The 19,861-nt window shown below is 40.3% G+C and overlaps 1 protein-coding gene across 4 annotated transcripts in view; it reads left to right on the plus strand.

Moving 5' to 3' along the window:
* PRLR (prolactin receptor) overlaps nucleotides 1-13,998 on the plus strand; it is a 174,915-nt gene extending 160,917 nt beyond the window's left edge. For all 4 annotated transcript variants that reach the window (XM_033421281.2, XM_004266007.3, XM_049708003.1 and 1 more), the window contains one exon: nucleotides 1,074-13,998. In XM_033421281.2, coding sequence (XP_033277172.1) covers nucleotides 1,074-2,096 — 1,023 coding nt within the window. In that variant the 3' untranslated portion in view covers nucleotides 2,097-13,998. The remainder of the gene's footprint in view (nucleotides 1-1,073) is intronic.
* The last annotated feature ends 5,863 nt before the right edge of the window (nucleotides 13,999-19,861 follow it).

The raw sequence follows: 19,861 nt of genomic DNA on the forward strand, positions 1-19,861 counted from the left end.
GCAGATATCAGAGCAGGAAGTAGAGCCCCAGAATTTGGGCTGTTATTCTGCTATCCAGTCTCTAGCACTGACCTTTATAGACCCAGCATGAACATCTCAGCTAACTAAATGAATTATTGTTTAGCTTGCAATTTGACCTTGTAGCCACAGGGACTTAATGACTTTTAAAAACTGCTTTTTGTGTCCGAAGAAAAAGTTCTTGGATTTTTAATGCCATTACCCCTAATTCTCAAAAGAACTTTCCCAGATGGGTGCTATTATTCCCATTTTACAAATGGAGAAACTGAGGATCACAGAACAGCTTATCCAAAGTCATAGAGCCTTTAATAAGTAATAGAGCCAAGATTTAGGCACCAGTCCCTGACCTAAATCAGAGCATCTGGAGAAGCGTGGAAAATAAGAAGAGGAGGCCGGAGGAGAAGTGGGGGGAGAGGAGGATAGACAGAAGGAGGAGGGAGAGGAACCCAAGGAGATGGAGGGAATATGGGCTGGCAGGAAGCAGGGGAGGGAGGGGAGGGAGGGGAAATGGAGCGGAAGGAAAGGAAGGAGTGGGATGGGAGGCGAAGGGAGGGACGGGGAGGGAGAAGCAAGGAAGAGGAGAAGGGAGAGAAGAAGGAAAAGATGAGAATCAACTTCCCACTACCAGACTCCAGAACGTGGGGTGAGGGAGCCAGTTAGGAGGCCAGCAACCCGATTTCAGAACTAGTGAGTCCCAGTACCAAGTGCACGCATGAGCACTATGGGTTTAGATGTTTCCCAAGCTTTTCTCATTTAATAGTTATATTTTTATTATATGCATATATACTACTTGCCCATTCAACTCGTGATCATTATTGCTTAGAGAAAGACTAAGTTAAAATCGTGAATTGACTTAAAGGAAAATATTAGGTGAGTCATAGTCCAGGAGGTGATTCTAGATGGCCTGGGACACAGATGTCTGACGTTTGGGAAATTCTGCGAGGCCGTGGCCACATCCCACCTGCCCGTAGTCAGGAACACAGACTTGGCTGCGATGTCCATTTGGAATGTTATGAACCTGACAGCCTTCTTGCCTTGTGTCTGTGTTTTAATAGAAGGGCAAGTCTGAGGAACTTCTGAGCGCCCTGGGATGCCAAGACTTCCCTCCCACTTCCGACTGCGAGGACTTACTGGTGGAGTTCTTAGAGGTGGATGACAGTGGGGACCAGCAGCTGGTGGCAGCTCACTCCAAAGAACACCCGGGGCAAGGCGTGAAGCCCATGCACTCGGATCCCGACAGTGACTCTGGCCGGGGCAGCTGCGACAGCCCTTCCCTTCTGTCTGAAAAGTGTGATGAACCTCGGGCCAATCCCTCCAAGTTCCACACTCCTGAGGGCCTTGAGAAGGCAGAGAAACCTGAGACAAACGTTACCCAGCCCCAAGGCCCTCAGAGCACAAGCGTGGAAGGCAAAATCCCCTCTCTTCATGCCAGCGGATCCCAATCTTCAACGTGGCCTTTGCTGCAGCCCCCCGGCCTGCACTACTCCAGGTCATCTTACCACAGCGTTGCTGATGTGTGTAAGCTGGGCCTGGGCACGGCAGGTGCTGCATCCACTTTGTTGGACAAAACAGACACACGTGCTTTAAAACCCTCACAAACCATTGAGACTGGCGGGGAAGGAAAGGCAGCTGAGCGCGGGGAGTCAGAATGCTTCCGTTCCAAGACCGACCAAGATGCGGCACGGCTGCTGCCCCAGGACAAGACCCCCTTGACCTCTGCTAAACCCTTGGAGTACGTGGAGATCCACAAAGTCAGCAAAGATGGAGCGCTGGCGCTGCTCCCGAAACAAAACGAGCACAGCGGCCGGGCGGAGAAGACCAGCACCCCTGAAACCAGCAAGGAGTACTCGAAGGTGTCCCGGGTGATGGAGAGCAACATCCTGGTGTTGGTGCAGGATCGGCGAGCGCAAAACCTGGCTCCGTTTGAAGAACCGGCCAAGGAGGCCCCGCCATCCCTGCCACAGAATCCAGCCGCGGTAGACCTGGCCTCCTTCCCCGCGGCCCCGAGCAGCTACAGACTCCAGCTCGGTGGGCTGGATTACCTGCATCCCACAGGTTTTATGCACCCCTTTCAGTGAGAGCTTGATTCATGGAAGGATGGGTTAAAATGTGATTTTCCTTCAGGTAACACTACAGAGTACATGAAATGCACTCTACCAGAGAAGGCTTGAGAACGGGGTTAGAATGACACTACCAAACTCCCAGGTCACTCGTCTTCATGATCCATTTTCAACCAGTTGCCTCTTTCTCCAACAGTTGATTCCAGAACAAATCGTTTAGTTTCGTGTGATTTGTAGAGTTATGTTTTGCTATCAGTTACAAAATTATGTGTTCAATGAAATAAAAGCACATTGCTTAGTATTCTTGAGGGACAGTGCCAATAGGTGTATCCCCTGGAACAGGCTTTCATGGTCTGGTATACGACAGAAGGATATCAACTAGTCAAAACTGTTTACCACAGGAAGATGGTAGATATGAGAAAAATGCCATGAAAACCACTTTTGAAGACCAATTGCTTAACCTTTAGCACTCCTCTCTCATTTTATTAGGATTAACCAAATTAAACACATTTTAAAAAAAGAGTGCATTCTAGAACACCTGACAAATTGTTTACATCCGTTCCTATTACCTTAATGACGCATTGCCAATATGCAAATAAAAAGGATGCCTCTGATTTTTTCTTAAAATAGTTTGAATTTATTAAGCATGGATTTCCCCCCCCCCCCCCCCGCTAAATTGTATTTCATTCTGAAGTTTCTGGAGAATAGAGTTTTAGAAAGTGAAATTTTCTTACATAAGAGGCAAATGAGTTTCATGTGGTGAATCTTTCTAAAATGTTTTCCTCCTTCATTTCAGCATGATAATTTATTACACACCCTAGTCTTCTGTTAGTGAAAAAAAAATCCCCAAAGACTAACTTTAATTTAAAAGATCATCGCTAACGGAAGTACTGCCTTACTGTACATACAAATTCTACTTTAATATAAACCCGTAAGTTGAACAATGTATTTTTGAAGACTATTTTTCTATCACTTAGGTAAATAAAACACTGTTTTCTACCTTCCCAGTACAGCTGTTTACCTATTCAGTGGGTACAGTATTTTCCATTATGTGATTATAAGGAGTATTTACAGTACAGAGTGATATATGCAGTCCCTGTTTGTGGAATAAAATACCACACCAACCCAAAGCCCACTGAGGAATATGAAGTGGATGACAATATTCAGTTTCCAACACAGTGTAGTACAGTTTAGCCGATTCTTTTTATCTCCAGGATACTTTAAACAACAATCATAGAGCTAGAGTTTTAGGGCTCTCCACAGACCAGAAATTACTTCTCTTGTAATTTAGGGCTACTCCGGGGCTTCTGCTCTTCTCTGGGTGAATATTCATAAAGCTACAATGAAAAAGGAGAGTGGTAACATCTAACGCACTGTCCAAGAGAGAGGGTTCTTGTTCTGCTTTTCTGAACAATCTTGGACAGCGAGGACATTTTAAGTAAAGCCAGGAGTTCGTGTCTCTCTGGAATAGATCCAGTAGATCCACTTGCAAAATTTTGGCAGGGGCAGGGAGAGCTCTCACGTCAGAAGTATCCAAAGAAAAGTTCCAAGAAACCAGGCATCTGTGGATTAGTGGGAACCACTACAAAGGCCAGGGTATGGTAGTTGGAAGCCCCAAGTCAGTTCCAAGGGCAGGCTCTCCAAGAGCGGTCAAAAGCCTGGATCTCCATTTTTAAAGAGAACATCCATGACTCATCGAACTGCCTGCCTCTCTTTCCATTTCACCTGACAGCAAATCCATTTCTGTATCCGCTCACTAGCTGGAACATAGAGAATTTGAGCTCCCTCTGTGAGTTAAATATTCCAGCCCAATAAGTCCATGTGGATAGGAACTGGACTCCGAAGTGGCCTGATGTGTGAAAGTGAACACATTGCCAGAGCTTCCAGAAATGCAAAAGTAATACATCTGAAGCTCTATTCTCCCAATATGCAAACAACATGTTCAGAGTGAGGGGGTATTTGGGAAAGTTGTCCAAGTTTATTCAATCCCCTAGATCCTTGCTACTCAAAGTATGGTCTGACCAGCTGCATCAGCATCACCTGGGCGCTGCTTGGAAATGCAGAATCTCCACCCCACCCCCGCCTCAGAATCTGCATTTTGCTAAGATCCCCAGATGATTCATGTGCGCAGTGAAGTTTGAGAAGCATTGCCCTAGATGATCATTTCCACTAAAGCTTATTTTAGTGCGTGAAGCGATCCTCTCCTGGAAAGTACAGGTTGAGTCTATTTGACTTGCACTGAACGGTACTGTAAGAAAAAGGCATCATTTTTTAAAACATATCAGTGGTTTAGGATTCTCATAATGGTAGAGAATGACCTGAAAAAGTACACACAACTTCTAAGAGGTCCAGGGAATATATTCCACCTTGAGAGGCACTGACAAAAGACTCTGCCCTTCACAGCCGGTACAGACTAAACCTTTCCCAAAAATAGTCCAATCTCCTCCAAGATGTGTATCAGTCAGTCTGATAGTATGAAAATTCAAAAATAGTCTGCTTTTGATATATAATTTGGCATATATGGAAAAAAATGTCATGGCTGAAGACTCAGACTAAATCCTTAAAAAAAACACCAGTTAGCAAGTAAATTACTACCACTTGTTAACTAAATCCAAGGCTATAAGTCTATGGTCAGTTAGCACTCTTTAATAAACTATGTTTTTTTCATTGTCTAGCCTATTTTCTGTTAAGGAATCCCCTAGTCGAATGAAAGTATGCAGACTGGGGGCCAAGAGACCCAGCTTCTAATGCTAATTATGTTACCTTAGACAGATCAACTCCCTTCTCTGGGCCTCAGTTTCCTCTGAAGGAAATGTTAGGCCGGAAAATCTCTAATGTCCTTTTAAACTCCGACTCCTTGATTCCATAATTCACTGAATAGTGTCCTGCAAAGATAATTAACCAATGCCTTGTATCATAATTAACCTAATAAATAGTTGCCCTTTATCATAGAAATACAAGTCCTCTTCAGGGATGTGCTCATTTTATTTCACTTGCAAATCATCAAGTCCAACTGATCTTAACATATCGCACATGCATTTTATACATCATGTAGGTATAGAGTCATAGTCTAAGATTATGTGCAAATATGCGTGTAGAGAGAAGAGGCATGAGATATTTTTTAAAAGACATTGAAAGAGGCTTTGATTTTTAGAAAGAAAAACACTTTTCTTATATCAGGCGGCTGATTCTGGTTTGTTTTTTTTTCTCCCATGGATTATGTACCACCATTGCACATTTGGCTTTAAAAGCCTTAAGTTCTTAACTATAAAGGTCATATTTTTATAAACAAACACCTAAATATTCAAGTTACAAAGCACACGGAAGAGGGATAGCCAATGGATGATTTATGGAAGCTGATGACTCAAACGGCAAAATCTTCTCTGGTCAGTTTTAGCAAATGGGTACAAGGCACCTCAAATGAGCACAAGTTATGATCAGCCATGTCACTGACATTTAACAGACTCTCCACCTCCTAAGTGCCTAAGGCCAATCCTGGTAGGCAGTTATGTACTAAATACTTGCTTTCACTGGTTTGGTCCAAAGCTGGTCAATCCCTTAGCATCTGTACGAGATGAAGGAGTTTGACTGTCCTGTAGTGACCCAGCTGAACGGGAGAATCCGATGAACAACCAGAGGCACCTGAGCCCCAGGGTGCAGCTTGGCTAAGGAGGGTCCGTCCCCAAATCTGCCTCTTTCTCCGGGCTGCCCGCCACTGCCCATCACTGGCAGAAAGACTTGCCGCTGCCTGTAGTAATTTTACTATCTCCTTAGAGTAGACATGAAAGAAACAGATTTGTACACATCTTACAAAGTGCCTTTCTTTACTTTTTGTTTTTTTGAAGTTTCATTTTCACACGAAAAGTGTATCGGTTAGAAAGTAAATCTTACATTTTAGATAAATGAATGAAAAAGCCAGAAAGAGAATGACTAAACGGTCTAAGGTCCAATCAGCAACTACTGAGTGGATTTTAATTTATTGTTTAATTGAATTGCCACAGAGCTGATGTGAATAGTGTAACTTACTTTGACAAGAAATTGACTCTGGCTAGGATTTTGGAATAAGCCTGCCACCCTGTTACTTGAGACCCTCAATTTGAAAACATATTAATGAACTTCTGAATAGCTTGGACTTGCATGCCAGGGCCTGAGAAGGGGAATGCATGCACCGTGGAAACTTGCACACATGCAGAAAGATGTAAAGGCTCTGGGTTACCATCCGCAGGGTTGCTAACGTAGATTTGTCATTGATGAAAGCCTCACGTGTACTTCAGTGAACCAATTTCTTTTTCTCCTTTTTCAGCCCAAGCGTCATTGTGTTGTTGCTAGGGTAGTGGGCTGAGCACTCAATTTCCAGGTCGAGGTCATCCTGCTGCCACTAAACAGGCTGTGTGATCTTAGGCAAGTCCTTTAAACTCTAGCCACTAGTTCCCTCACCTGTTAAACGAGTGCATTGGCCTAAAATATTTCTAAGACCCCTTCCGGCTCTAACTGTCTTTGATGCTCATGATCTAAGTAAAGTCCAGGGTTTCTGTAGAAGGCCCAGGGACAGCGCAGGGAAATATTGCTGGTGTGGCCTTAACCTGAAGCAGTGGACAATGTGGCTGTGACACCGCTGAAGAGAAAAACAGACCCATTCCTCCAAGTCAGATCGATTTCAGTTAGCATCCTTGCTTCTTCTCTTCTGCTTAGCTGTCCATCTTGTAGCTTCTTATGCTCTCACTCCAGGGCCTTTATTTTTCCTACGAGTTCATTATGTGCAGTAGCAACCATAGGATTTGCAAGAAACTAAATTACGCATAAACGATGACTTTGGCCTGAGTCAAAGGACTGAGTCAGACGTTAAGTCAGCCACACAGATATCAAGGCCCAGGTTGAGGGTCACAAGTTACCCCATTTAAAGGTCCTCAGGCTTAGATATTCTAGCCCAATTCATTCATTCAAAGGCCATTAACAAATCCAGCTACATTGACGACTCGGCCGTGGAGGTCTTAAGCAGAAACTTAAAAATACAAAATGATTGCTTGAGAGCTTATGACCTAACCAGAAGTTCTACTTATAGTTATGGCCTGGACTTATTTCATGATCAGTATACATGTCATCTGCAAATCAAACAGGAGTTCTCTCCCTAGATTTGTGTCTTTCAAGAAGGTGATTTTTGGTCTGAGACCATTACATGGTATCTATTTCAATAAAAGGAAAGAGATAGAAAGGGTGTTTCCAAATGTTTGGGCACCTTAGGATTCCACAAAATGCCGAGAGTAGCCTGCTAAACCCAAATTTTATTGGACATAGTCACTCTATAATCTATTCAGTGTTCTGAGTTTATGGCTAAGAGATGCACGTAACTCACAATACCATATGCCCATGACTGTTTTGTCCACATTGATTCCTTTGAGTTATGCTCTGATTTCATGTCAGGAAGCACTGAGATGTGTAAAGGGGAAAAACATGTACTGTTTACACGGTTGTTGTCAGTGAAGAGAGAGACCCTTAGATAATCACAGTCTATTAGTTAACTTTTTACCTGCTGCTGATTAAAAAGAAAAAACACTTAACTCTAAAAACTTTAGCTACTTAAGTAGTAATATCAGAAATGATAGTTTAATAGTTATGGTCAAATGATGCTTCACCTGGATACACTTCAAGGTCCAGTCTGATTTTTTTCCATGCAAATTTCACAAATCCTGAGGGGGGAAAATATCTTGTTGTTGTGTTATCTGAAATTGAAAAACTATATGGCAAAGATTTTCCTGAACAGCAATTTGTTTTATAAAATTCCTGATAAAATGATTTTGAAGTTTTAAAAGTAATTACCTCCCTTCTTGTTCTAATATCCTTCCTTCAAACTGCTTATCATTTAGAGATGAAAGATGTCACATCTCCCACTTTGACTATTTTCAGTGCCATAGTTGTGTATTTGCCATGTGATATTCCTGACTTTAAAGTAACTGTTATATGATTTTATATTATATTGCTTTATGTGGTTCAAAAACTGTATGACACATTGAAATATATAATCCTCCTGTTGTGAAACTCACCATGTAATACAAAAGAAAATAATTATTTAATGACTTAGAATCTATGTATATGTATTTCAGTATGATTGTTTCTATGTCTGGAAAACAAAACTGAAAAAAATATGTAATCATATCTTTCTGATGAAACCATGAATGTACTCATTCTTTTCTTGATCTTTGTCTAGAAGTAGTGTAAGTTGCCCTCGTACAGCTGCTCTGGGGTAAGTGTTTAACGTACAATCCAACAACTGTTTAAAAGTCAACCCCCCCAGCTTTGCTTCACGTGACCTCTTATACTACTTGAATGTTATTTGCATCATGAGGCTTGTTCTTCTGCTTGATCAGTCATTTCAGACAATTTCTGTGTCTCACACGGAAACCGAAGCAACCTATAGAACCGGACTGTTAGGTGATCTGTGTCTCCTGTAAAGCCATATTGAAGTAAAGGCTATGGAATAGCAAAAGGTTCCATATTTTCAAAGCTACCACTACCTCTGCTTTTTCTCTCTTCCTAGAAAATGCCAAGCAAAATTCTTAAACATTACATAGGAAATTAGAAGTGATTGTTATAATATGTTACTGGGGTTTGGTTTTGTTTTTACATGAGAATACACCTAATTCACCAGTCAGTAGGTTTATGCTAGGTTTTCTCAATAACCATCTTTCCCTTTTATAAAAACTGGCTGATGAATAAGAGCCAGAAAGAATACATAGTAATTCACCAGGTAAAAAACCAACAAAACTATAGATGCAGATATTTTCCCAACCGTAAGTCACCTCAAGGTGGTTACCCAAAGCCACGATAGCGACATTTCTCACAATTTGACTTCCCTAAAGCCCCTAGAAATAAATCTTTTCCTTATTTGATTTTTTTTTTTTTTTTTTTTTTTTTGCCGTCACTGATGTGGCCTCTCCCGTTGTGGAGCACAGGCTCCGGACGCGCAGGCTCAGCAGCCACGGCTCACGGGCCTATCAGCTCCGCGGCATGTGGGATCTTCCCGGACCGGGGCACAAACCTGTGTCCCCTGCATCAGCAGGCAGACTCTCAACCACTGCGCCACCAGGGAAGCCCCTCCTTATTTGATTTTAACCATCAAAGGTATTATGGTATGGGGAAAATCAGCCATATATCAGAAATAATCTTGTTTTGATTTTAAAAACTCACTTCTACATGAACTTATTGTAATGCCTATTTTTTTAGCCTTAAAGAATTATAGAAGACTATAGTCATCTGATTCATCTTGCATCTTTAATTCTGTAAATCTTTGGTTATAGCACATTGTGCTTTCTCTTTCCCATGGATTTATTCATTTGTCTCCTTCCATTTTGAGGGGGCAACATGGACAGTTAAATCCTTGTCAGCAGTATGGGAGATTCTGCTAATTGCTATTGCCAGAACATCTTCATTTTTACTGCACGCCAGAAACAACGCTTGCCAAACAAAATCATCCCAGTAGCATATGATCATTATATTTCTATTCATGCTGTTGAAAACACCCAGCTCAGTGCCTGGCTCAATAAATGTTTATTCCCCTTGCCTCCCCTTCCTCTATTTATTTTTATTTGATATGTAAATAGCAAAATAACACATTCATGGCTGAAACAATTTTCTTGATGGATTTTTGCTGCTAAGGATCTATAATCCAGAAATTGTTTATGTAGATTGGACCAAAACAGTTTTCCTCCTTTCTCTTCACCTTTCCATATGATTGCAAAACATAATCTTCCTGCACCCATCCCTCACACAAGAAGCTGCTAAAAAATAACGTGAGATGGAATCAGGCACATGGAGATCAGATCAGAGAAGCTCATTTAAGTATTATAAAATACAGGTAAAACCAAGCCATTAAAAAATGGGATGCTTTTGAACAGTATGATTCATCCATATTACTAACGACATCTTTTCTGACCAAATTCATTGGATTAAGTGTAAACTGATAACTTTTTACTTTTAATGGATCTAGATCTAGGAATCTTTACCTACTGTTCATGCTTGTGTTACAGAATTGTGGGATGGTGTGGGGTTTGCTTTACAAATTCTTCTTTGCCTCCTAAATCCCCTAATGCCATGTCTTACCAGGGAATGAGAAATTTCTCATTTAGTGAGTATCACTCCCTAAAACTTGGCTTCTGTCAAAGAAACACTGACTCCCCCATGCTTACATTGGTGCCACCTGCCTTTAATTACTGGACATACTTTTACTTCTAAGCTGGAAAAAATTGTAGTGTTAGTCACCAGACACGGTGTTCATATAATTAATGACGAGTTGGAAAAGTAATGTGTAGCTAATTTTCCAAAATTATCACATGTGCTTTCCTAAAAGAAAACAGAAATTATATGTTGCCACATCCCGCCAGAACCGTATCTGAAACCTTAATCCCACTAAACTCTACAACTTACTAACCAACTTTTACACATTCTAAATCCCCCACTGTTTTGAGGGACTGGGAGATATAATATCTATTTAACAGAAACCTTGAAATCTTGGGGCTGGGAGATAGGGCAGGACTATAGGAAATGGGGTTTTTGAAAAGCCTCCAATGGGACCTTACTGGCCAGGGAAGCAGATTCTTGCAGATTTACTTCTGAGAATCCTTCTGAAGATTGCAAATGAGACAAAACCCGTACTATAAAACATATTCCACTTTGGAGGTCTCGACACTTAAATTAGGATTCTTTTGTCTACAACCTCGCCTACTCACCTCACCCCTCAACTCCTGCTGCCCATACAAGTGTTAAGCATTTTTCTCTTATTATGATCAGGTTCACATTAAAACTTACACTTACGAACAGACTTGAAGCACAGATATTTTTACGAATGCGATTATTATTATTATTACTTAAAATATTTTTTAAGTAAAGGCTAGAGGGTGTTAGTCAAACACCACATGGATTGTTGGTTGGCGAACACTGGTATAAGCTAAGGGAGCTCAGGAATTTTTATTACTGTATTTATAAATGTGTTTGAAAGAATTTGTAAACATCACAGGTACATTTTTAAGGTGACACACATTCACTGCATAAATTATTAGAAATTATAAAATGAGCTTCAATGACATTTGCCAGTAGTTTTGCTTCACATGATCAATATTGATATTGTTACTGAACTATGTAATCTCATGATACATTTTTCAATACTTTTTCAGAGCAACTGCTTTTGCAATGGTAGCAATGGTTAATTTAAATCGAATCAATAAATTACTTCCTAAGCAATGATTTTTGGAGGGTCTTTTTCTATATAAGTGAAACACATATTTTATATATAATGTAAGTTTGCGGGGGGCGGTTTTCTTTGTTTCAGCAAACTTTATTAGGACATATTTTTTTTTAAAGAAGGAAAGAAACAGCAATCTAAATACTAACGCAGACACATGCTAAAATATTTGGTTTAGAACGCTCATCCAAGGCGTTTTTTTTTTTCCAGGCATGCATTCTTGTACTCCTCTTTCAACATATTCTCTGATTTTATTTCCTACTAATTCTAAATCAAAACTGACATCTTGCTTCCAACCCAGCTAAATCCTACATCTTCTCTTTCCACTGCCCTCAAGTTCCTCCAGTCTTCAGCCATTTGCCAGACCCAAGCTTTAGAAATGCAAACATGCTTGGAAGCACTCAGAAGTTCCTTGGGTCTTCTGGGAACAGCGAAGATGAGAGGTTCCAAATCTGATAAACAACCGACTCTCCCAAATGAAGTTTAAGCCACAAATCTCGCACCGACAACGCACATTTTCTTTTGTTTGCTTCCTCCTACCTGGAATTATCCCATGTCTCCACTTAGAACTCCAGCTGTAATTGACTCTTCCATTTATAATATTTTGTTTATTGCATAAAATATTTCATACACACTTGAAAATTAGGGAGGATGATACAACAAAGATCCACTTACCAACACCCAAATTTCACAAATATTACCTTTTTCTATACCTTTTCTTTTTTTTTTTAACATCTTTATTGGAGTATAATTGCTTTACAATGGTGTGTTAGTTTCTGCTGTATAACAAAGTGAATCAGTTATACATATACATATGTCTCCATATCTCTTCCCTCTTGCGTCTCCCTCCCTCCCACCCTGCCTATCCCACCCCTCTAGGTGGCCACAAAGCACCAAGCTGATCTCCCTGTGCTATGCGGCTGCTTCCCACTAGCTATCTATTTTACATTTGCACACCTTTTCTTTTTAATAAATGAAACATGATGGATGCAGGAACTGGCATCCCTCAATAACCAAATTCTCTATCTCCCTCTCCAGTGGTATAACCACAATCCTGCAGGTGTATATCCTTCCTGGCCATTTAAAAAATGCATTTACTTCATACATATGTATCTGTAAACAATATATACAATTTTTCTGGTGTTTATAAATTTTACATAGATAATAACATAGATCATTACTCACCTTGATTTTTTTTCATTCAGCATTGGGTTTTTGAGATCCAAATAGCTCCAGTTGATTGGTTTTTATCTGCCGTATGCAGTTGTGTACCTATGTAAAATGTATTTGTTAATCCCTGTGTTGATCAACTCTCCATTTCCACTATTATAAATGACTCTGCAATGAATATTCTTATGCAAGTTTCACATTTTAAGTGTTTGCAAGACTTTCTCCAGGATGTCCCTCTAGAAGTGAAATTATTGGATCATATGGGACACATATCTTAACATTTTCTCAATACTGATAAATTGCTCTCAAAGCGGTTGTACCAATGTCTACCCCAGTCAGCAGTGTAGGAGTTCACTCCTTAATCATTACCTAGTATTGTCAGATATTTAATTTTTGACAATTTGATGAGCATAACATAATTTATTGTTGCTATTTTAATTTTCATTGTCCTAATGAATCCATTCTGGATCTGAATAACTCATCCCTGATTTGCTTATCTTTTATGCCATCTGTGTCTCTACATAAGCACAAGTCCTAAGTCTGGGCTTCTATTCCAGTCCAGTGGTCTCTTTATCTATCCATGCTCCAATGTCCCCTGTTTTATTACTCTAGTTTTATGCAGTCTTGTTATCTGGTAAATTAATTCCTACACCTCCATACCTTCTTCAAAATTATTCTGGAAATTCTGGACCATTTACTCATCACATGAATTTTGAGATAAGCCTAAAACTTGTTCTGGGATTCAAATTGTCGTTAGTAGAATTTATGTATTAATTCTGGGAGAAATCACATCTTTATAATATTGTTTCTTCCTAATCACGAACATGGTTTATCACTTCATTTACTTTTGTTTTTAATAAAGCTTTACGCTATTCTTCATAAACATCTACATGTGTTTTATTAGATTCATTCCTAGGCACCATAATATTTTTGTTGCTATTGCAAATGGTATCTTTTTAAAGATTATCTTATTCTAAGTGGTTGCTGCTTGTATATAGGAACCACTGGTTTTTTCATATCGATCCTATATCCTGAAACCTTATTGAACTCTAATTATTAATCCTTGCAATTTGTAAGTTTTCTTGGATTTTCCATTTTTACAACTATATCATCAGAATGTAACAACTGGGTTTTCTTATTTTCTGATCCTTATAATACTTATATCTTTTTCCTGATCTATTTCTTGGGGTTGGATTTCCAGTACAAGGTTGAATAGAAGCAGAATAGTGGACATTCTTTGTTGATCCTGACATTAAAGAAAATGCTACTAAAAGTTCACTATTAAGTATGTTTCCTGTAGGTTTTTGCAGATATACTTGGCTATGTTAAGGAAACTCCTTTCTATTCCTTGTTTGCTAATATTTTTTTGTCTTGAATTGGTGTTAAAGGCTCTCAAATTTATTTATATGATAATGTGACTTTTCTCTGTTATTCAGTTAACATGTAAATTATAACAAAGAATTTATTTAGAAAAAATACTTTAATATTAAATTACCCTCACATTCTTGGAATGAATTCTACTTGGTCATGATGTATTTTTGCAATCTTTGCTGCATTCAATTTGGTAACATTTTATTTAAGAATTTTACATTTATGAGGTTCATCTTTTGTGCTGCTTAAGATATAATTTTCTGAGGTGATTTGTAAATAAGTTAAAATCTTCTAGGATTATAGAAATTCTTCTTTCTCCTTGTAATTCTATCAATTTTTGCTTTATATATTTTGAGGCCATATTATTAGGTGTATCTTCCTAACAAATTCTTCCTTTCATCATTAAATATGATCCCCTTTATCCTTAATGACTCTGTCTTAAAACCCTTATTTTTCTTTTCTGATACTGATATTGCTACACTAGTTTTCTTTTGGGTGGTAATTCTCTGATGAATCTCTTTCCATTCCTTTACTTTCAATTGTTTTATGTCATCATGTTTTAAATGTTTCTTTTATAAACACGATATAGCTAGATTTTGTTTTCTCCTTCTACTTGAGATTTTTTTCTTTTAGGTGATAAATCAGTTCCCTTTTTCACATTTGATTCAATCTTCCTTCACTTTTCATTTGCAATCTGAATCTATTTGCAATTTGTCATTTAAATCAAACAATTCTGTAACCATCGTCATAGGAATGGGATATAATTAAAGGGCCTAGTCAGCTAATTCACTGTATCTGAGGGCCCAAACTTCAGGGCAGCTTCTCTCCCCTGCAGAATCAACCCCAGTCACAGTGAGCCAAATTCTGACAAATCCCATCCTGCTGAGATTGGGAGATACAGCATGCTTTGTTTGTGAAGTTCAAGGGAATGAACAACTGGAGAAATCCAACTGCTAAGGGGCCTATGCACAAAAATGTTTCTGCCATACATTCTACCCAAAAGGAATTAATCTGAGCATTCAAGACCCCCCTTTTAACACTTCCTCATTAAGTGGTCTATTAGTCATTCAACTACATACACTGTTGAACAACACCTGATGAGCATGTGTGCCAGGCACCGTGTTAGGATTCAGGAAGCATTAGGGACGTGCTTTCCACTCTCCCGGGGATCGCAGTCTAGTGGGAAGGCTGGGGTAACCACTGTGTCCCCAAGTCTTATCAGGCTGACTTTAAAAAAATATTAACTCGGGGCTTCCCACATGGCACAGTGGTTAAGAATCCGCCTGCCAATGCAGGGGACACGGGTTCGAGCCCTGGTCTGGGAAGATCCCACATGCCACGGAGTAACTAAGCCCGTGGGCCACAACTACTGAGCCCACGTGCCGCAACTACTGAAGCCTGTGCACCTAGAGGCAGTGCTCCACAAAAAGAGAAGCCACTGCGATGAGAAGGCCCAAACTGCAGCAAAGAATAGCCCCCGCTCGCCGCAACTAGAGAAAACCTGCATGCAGCAACGAAGACCCAACACAGCCATAAATAAATAAATAAATAAATTTATTTAAACAAAAAATTAACTCTAATAATTCCAGATGAGCTTTGCTCAAAGAGTTCATCCTAATAACTAAATTGAAGGACTTTGACTCTGCACCATTTTTCAAGAAAATCAGTGCTACCTGAAACTCTAAGGGTTGCAGTGTCTGAGCCTCACCTCCATGCAGTTCTTCTCCCCAGCACACCTGCTATCTCTGCCCCTCAGTCTCAACACCTGCACATGCCCTCCTTCAGAGTCCGTTCACTGAAATGGAATACCTGTCATAGGAGGTTTCATGTAAATTGGGTTTTATCTGAAATCTTTCCAAAATGTTTCCCTTTCCTTCAATCCGTCACTCCTAAATGAGTTAGGAGAGAGAAAGGATCACTTTGGAAAAGCTGTTATCTTACGGACCCTGCTCTGGTATTGGCAGAAGGATTGGGGTCAAAGAGCAAAGTTCACTCAGGATTAAACTGATAAATCATTAGTGAACCTGTGTACAAATAAAAAAAAAACCCTATAATTATTAACATGACAACAGAATTTCCATGTTTCCTCTTTTGCCAATTATCTTTTTCAAAGAGAAATTCCAATATTTTCCTAGCTGATGAAGTATATTTTGTATCTTCAAAGTAACTCATTAGTTGGGAAATAGAGATGGCAAGTCTCTTGACTGATATCCTGTCCTTCCTATTTACCAGTCATGGGGTAGTTCCTTGTCTTCTCTGGTCCTATAGAAAATGAAGAAAATTACACCTGATCTGCTTGAGGGAGAGAGAACAAAAAAGAACCAGAGCAGAAGTCTCTTAGCATCCCTTATAACTTGGAAATAATTTCTGTTTAATAGTCTTTTTACCTCTGAAACTAGAGGAAGATCTTGGAGTGTTATTTCAAATGCCTCGTAGATCGGGAGGGAACCCAAGTTTCCTCCTCATCCCAGTTTTCAGACTCAGTGGATATCATTGTAATTCTAAAAATATCAAAAGACCCAGCATCTTGGAAAACAACTTTGTGCCATGTTAGTTGAATTATAAACTGCCAACTTACTGGAGTGCATTTAAAACAGACATACATTTTGACCTAGAAATCCCTCTTCAAGTATTTCTCCAAAGGAAAAAATAGTTAATCTAGTGCACAGAGTTCTATGTCCTAGGATGCTGGAGAAAATACAGCTGTCCATCTATAGGGACTCACTAAATAAAATATATGTAGACTTCCAGCTTCTCTACCATGTAAAGGGCTTGGAAGATATCACTCCCATTTTTACAAGAGGAAGCTGAACAAACTGAAAACCAATGACTTTTCTTGAACCCATCAGAGAAGTGAGGTTGCATAGTGAATTGTCACTCTGAGATCTAGAAATACAGGCAGATCTTCAAAGTCACAGGCAAGACCTTCTTAACCTGGAGCCATAACTGGTAGAAACATTAAACAGTAATTTTGACAAATTGCTAGAGGCTGAGTGTGGACTAGCGTGAGAATGAGAAACTCTCTGGTTGCCAGAGTGTTAGGAGGACCCTTAACTTCTCTGGGCCTTACTTAAGGGAACATCACCAGGTGAAGATCCCTTGTCATGGTGAAGATCCCTTCATTGCTCTGGCTGGGAAAGGGGAAGAGTAACTATCAAACGATGTGCACGGAGACTTCACCTTAACAAAGATCTGTTAACAAAGATGTAACAAAGATGACTTTGTCAGAGCCCTATATCAGCTGTGTGAAGGGCATCGCTCCCACTGCAGCCACCTCTATGCTTCCTACCTCACCTAAGGGAGAAAAAAAAAGAACATAGTCAAAAGGGGTAAGGGCTTCAAGGAAACAAACTGGGAAAAAGAAGCCAGGGGAGGGAGTCGAGGGCGGAAAATTTTTTTAGTTTACACTTACAGAGAATTTATAGAGAAATACTTGTGAAGATCACAGCCCAGTCCAGAGACATAGGCCCACTAAAAGACTAAGATCTAATCATAAGAGTTTTAAGCCTCCAGTATAGTAACAGTGGATTACAGCTGAAAGAGCTGCCTTGGCTCTATTTAAAGAGAATTTCTTAAGGAAACCCTAAGATAACAGGGGACAAAAACAAGGACACTAGAGGAATTTGAATCCTCTGGCACCTACAGCTACAGAAAACAAACACATCCCCGCTTCTAACCAGATTAACATAAAACCTCACAGTAAAGGCTCATTTACCTCAGGTCCTATTACTCAATACGTCACAACCAGCTTTCATTAAAAAGTTGCAGGGATGCTAAAATGATAGGAAAAAAAAATACAGTCTGAAGAGACAAAGTAAACATGAGAACCAGACTCAGCTATAACACAAATAATGGAGTTATCAGACAATTTAAAATAATTATGATTAATACATTCAAGGCCCTAATGGGAAAGGCAGATATTATGTAATATCAAATGGGTAGTATAAACAGAGAGATGGAAACTGCAAGAAAGAATTGAAAGGAATGCTAGAAATCAAAAACACGTAACAACAACAAACAGAAATGAAAAAATGTCTTTGATTGGCTCATCAGTAGACTGAACATGGCTGAGGAAATAATCAGTGAACTCTGAAGATGGGTAATAGAAACTTCCCAGATTAAAATGCAATGAGAGAATAGAGTGGAGGGAAGAGAATAACAGAACCTCCAGGAACTGTGGGACAATTTCTAAAAGTGTAATATGTGTATAATTGAAATATCAGAAGGAGAAGAAAGAACAGGGAAAAACTATTGAAGTAACAGTGGCCAAGAATCTTCCAAAATTAAATAAAATATATCAAGAAATATTATGAAAGAATTAGGAGTGATGACCCAGATTGACATTTTGTGAACGAAAAGCTATATTATTGACTATAAGCAGTTTATGAAACATCATGTATATACACAGGTACACACATGAAAAAAAATTTCTGAAAGAATCTTTACTAAAATATAAAGGTTAGATTTTTTTGTGATTATTATTTTCTCTCATGTTTTCTAGGCTTGAGTTTGTTGTTTTCACGGAAAGCATACATTACGTTACAGTGATCAAAATAAACATATTTCCTTTTAAATAAAGAAGGTACAACTTCTCACTGTGAAGTTGCTCAGAATATGCCGTGTTTTGCTTTCCCGCCCTAGGCAGCCCCTGATGCTGTTGGGCACTTCTCACCATAACAGCCTTTAAACTTACAGCCCAAGAAAAATCTCAAATCCAAGGAGTTTACAGCCTCCAGTGCTCGCAGGAGCAAAATAGATCACAGCCCAGCAGAGCTGAGGAACACATGCCAGCCCTCAGGAACTCAGCATTTTCTCACCTCAGTCCAACACCGTGATAGCTTGGGCACCCCAGGGAGAGGCTGCATCACCACTGGCCTCGCCTCACCACTGGCCTTGCCGACATGTGTCATTCCCACAGCACTTGACCAGCCAGATCACAGAACCACTTCCTACAGCCCCAGAGCAGGATGGGCTGGGAGTTGGGAGCCCACGCAAAAGGGGACACTTGACATCGAATTTAAAACCTTTCGGTGCTTACCTGGTAATCTCACCTCTTACGGGCATTTGGGATAAAAGGTTATTTCCCAGATGTGGGGGATGTGGCCAAGCCAGTTGTCCCCTGTGCAAGGTGAACAAGACGTCCACCCCGTATGCTGTTCCCCCAGTCCCACCCTGCTGGAGGAGAAAGTTGAGAGGATGTGACCACTGGCTGACCTGCGAGCTGGATCCACGCACTCAGAGGCTCTCACCCGCTCCTCTGTCCTTGGAATATACATTCTTCCCATCATTCGCACAGTGAGAGCTGGTCCAAGGATGCAGCCTTGAGAGAGTAATGTGTACATGACTGGACGGTGTACATTACTGAACCCAATTAAGACCTCTATATAAAATTTTAAGATTCCAGCCTCATAAGTTCCCCTGTTTATTAAATCTGCCACCTGCCACTGTGGAGAGGCCTGGCTCTTCCTTGCCCTCTGTGGATGGGAGCCAGTTATCAACCCAACACCCCCTCACCCTCCCAGCTCCTACTGCCCTTGTCACTCTCCCTTCTTAGGCACTGCCTTGCAAAGGCACGTGGACACCCAGTCCAGAGCAGCTGGAAACCCGGAAGAGATCTACTCACAGCAACCTGGATGGATTTTTAAAACATGGTTCTGAGTGAAAAAAAGCACACCTGTTGACATAAACTAAAAATGCGTAGGACTTCCATGGTGGTGAAGTGGTTAAGAATCTGCCTGCCAATGCAGGGGACGTGGGTTCGATCCGGTAAGGATCCCACGTGCAGTGGAGCAACGAAGCCTGCGCACCACAACTACTGAGCCTGCGCTCTAGAGCCCACTAGCCACAACTACTGAGCCCGCGCACCTAGAGCCTGTGCTCCGCAACAAGAGAAGCCACTGCAGTTAGGAGCCCGCGCACCGCAATGAAGAGTAGCCCCCGCTCGCCGCAACTAGAGAAAGCCCGCATGCAGCAACAAAGACCTAACACAGCCAAAAATAAATATTTT

This window comes from Orcinus orca, chromosome 3 (assembly GCF_937001465.1).
Source record: "Orcinus orca chromosome 3, mOrcOrc1.1, whole genome shotgun sequence".
Classification (NCBI taxonomy): domain Eukaryota; kingdom Metazoa; phylum Chordata; class Mammalia; order Artiodactyla; family Delphinidae; genus Orcinus; species Orcinus orca.